The sequence below is a fragment of the Chrysochloris asiatica genome, unplaced genomic scaffold (assembly GCF_000296735.1).
Source record: "Chrysochloris asiatica unplaced genomic scaffold, ChrAsi1.0 scaffold00097, whole genome shotgun sequence".
NCBI lineage: Eukaryota > Metazoa > Chordata > Mammalia > Afrosoricida > Chrysochloridae > Chrysochloris > Chrysochloris asiatica.
Window position 1 is genome coordinate 10102749 of NW_006408615.1, and position 2135 is coordinate 10104883.

The 2135-nt window shown below is 56.5% G+C and overlaps 1 protein-coding gene across 1 annotated transcript in view; it reads left to right on the forward strand.

Annotated features, from left to right (window-relative positions):
* The window catches only part of NAGA (N-acetylgalactosaminidase, alpha-), a 32454-nt gene extending 31067 nt beyond the window's left edge, over nt 1-1387 (forward strand). Inside the window, exons 12-13 of the mRNA XM_006866914.1 lie at nt 801-944; nt 1253-1387. Coding sequence (XP_006866976.1) covers nt 801-944; nt 1253-1387 — 279 coding nt within the window. The remainder of the gene's footprint in view (nt 1-800; nt 945-1252) is intronic.
* The last annotated feature ends 748 nt before the right edge of the window (nt 1388-2135 follow it).

Genomic DNA, 2135 nt, shown 5'->3' on the forward strand with positions numbered 1-2135 from the left:
TTACTCCTGCTGGTACTATTACTCCTGCTGGTACTATTACTCCTGCTGGTACTGTTACTCCTGCTGGTACTGTTCCTCCTACTGGTACTATTATTACTCCTGCTGGTACTGCTCCTCCTCCTGCAGTACTCCTCCTCCCACCATCTGCATTGACTGAGTACCTGTGCCAGGCATTCTAGATAGATTTTTTGGAAGCTGTTCATTTGCCCTTGCTTTACTAATGAGGAAACACGTGGAGTCTCACGCACCCACCCCAGGCCACACAGCCGGCAGGGGGACAGCAGTGTGACCTCTGAGCCTGCCTCTCATATAATGTCCAGACCATGGGAGAGATCTAGAAGGTGCCCACAGAACTGCGCATGCCCTCCCTGCCGGAGGAGCTGGTGGGGGAGCCTTGTGGACTCTGGAGTTCAGCCCCAGCCTCTCGAGGCAGACCATACAGTGTCTGTGGATGGGTCTGCCCCAGCACCCGCAGCCATCTTGGGACCAGGACTTGCACGCAGTTCTCTCGTTATTTCACTGTTTCCACATCTGTCCCCTTGTTACCCCACGAGTTCTTCTAGGCAGGACCCCATGTGGCGTTTGTCCCTGTCCCACATGCGGCCCACCTAGAGTACTAGGTGCTGGTGAGCATCTGCTGTGTCAGGGAGGCAGGTTTCCATGAGTTGGGGCATCCTCTATAAGCCTCTGTGATGTGAAGCAGGGGCTGGGGGTCCACAGAGCCCCAGGGAGGCCCAGTAAGGGACCTTCAGGAGCTCTCTCAGCAGGCACGTCAGTCAGTAACCATCCTCTGTGTGCAGGAAAAATCCCACATCGAAGTGTTCATGAGACCACTGTCCAACGGGGCCAGTGCCCTAGTCTTCTTCAGCCGCAGAGTGGACATGCCTTATCGCTACCGCACCTCCCTTGCCAACCTGAACTACACCAGCTCCAAAGTGTATGAGGTGAGGACTGCTGCAACCCCCACCCCCACCTCTGGGCTTTGGTTTCCCTGGATGGGTATTGGGTGCTGAGGGTGGTCCTTGCTCACGCCGGGCCTCTCTGCTGGAGGCTGGCCATTGGGGTATAGCTGGTGCAGTTTCCAGCAGCAGGGGCAGTCTCTGGGCCTCTTTGGCGTTGCTAGTGGAGGAGTGAGGAATGGGGTACTTCTTTCTATAGGGTATAACTGGGGACCCAACAGATAGGCCCTTAGTCCTCTGAGGGGGTCTGACTGTGGCACTGGTGATGTTCCCCGCCCCACCACCCCCTGCAGGCCCAGAACGTCTACACAGGTGACATCATCAGTGGCCTCCGTGAAGAAACCAACTTCACAGTGATCATCAATCCTTCCGGAGTGGTGATGTGGTACCTGTACCCCACCAAGAACCTTGAGACGTCCTGGCCATGAGGCGCTAGCTGTGGCGGTACCACTGAGCCCGGACCGCAGGGCCTTGACCTGACAAGGCTCCCTGCTGGTCATGCTGATGCCCTCGTGCTCAGTTCCACAGCCTGCCCAAGTGTGGACATATTTGGGAACTTGTCTTGGGCCGAGTTCCGTGGCCTTTGGGATGGCCCCACAGACCTTGCTGAACAGCTTAGCCAGCCTCCTAAGTGCCACAGACGAGCGAGCGCTCGTGCCCAGTGGGAGCCCAGCCTCTGGCCCTCTCTTTCAGGACTTGGAATATTTCTAGTGAAGGTCTGTCAGGCCCCCTACCTCTGAGCCGTGTGATCGGCTTTCTACTTGAAGGAGGCCTTGCAGGCTAGCCGCACAGGTCAGGAAGAGACCTGGAACCCTCGAACCACCAATAAAGCTGTTCTCGAGGCCAGTGTTTGTAAGACAGACCTGGGGCCCAGCCACCTCCAGGGATGCTTTCTGAGTGAGACCATGCAGGATGTTTGTTTAAAAGGTGCATCACATGGAGGTTGTGGCATCTTTTGGCCTCTATCATTCTTTCTAGAAACTCCCGCCTCCCTCATGCCAGGGAGCCACTCTGGTGAGGCAGAAGAGCAGTGGTCCAGGCCCTTTGTCCTGTGAACCCCTGTCCCCAGTTGAGATGCCCCTGGGTTTGCTGCCACACAGTAAAAGGGCCTGGTCTTCTCAGCACTTGTCAGCATTGTCTTAGGCAACTTTCAGCCCATCCATCGTTGGGGGGTGT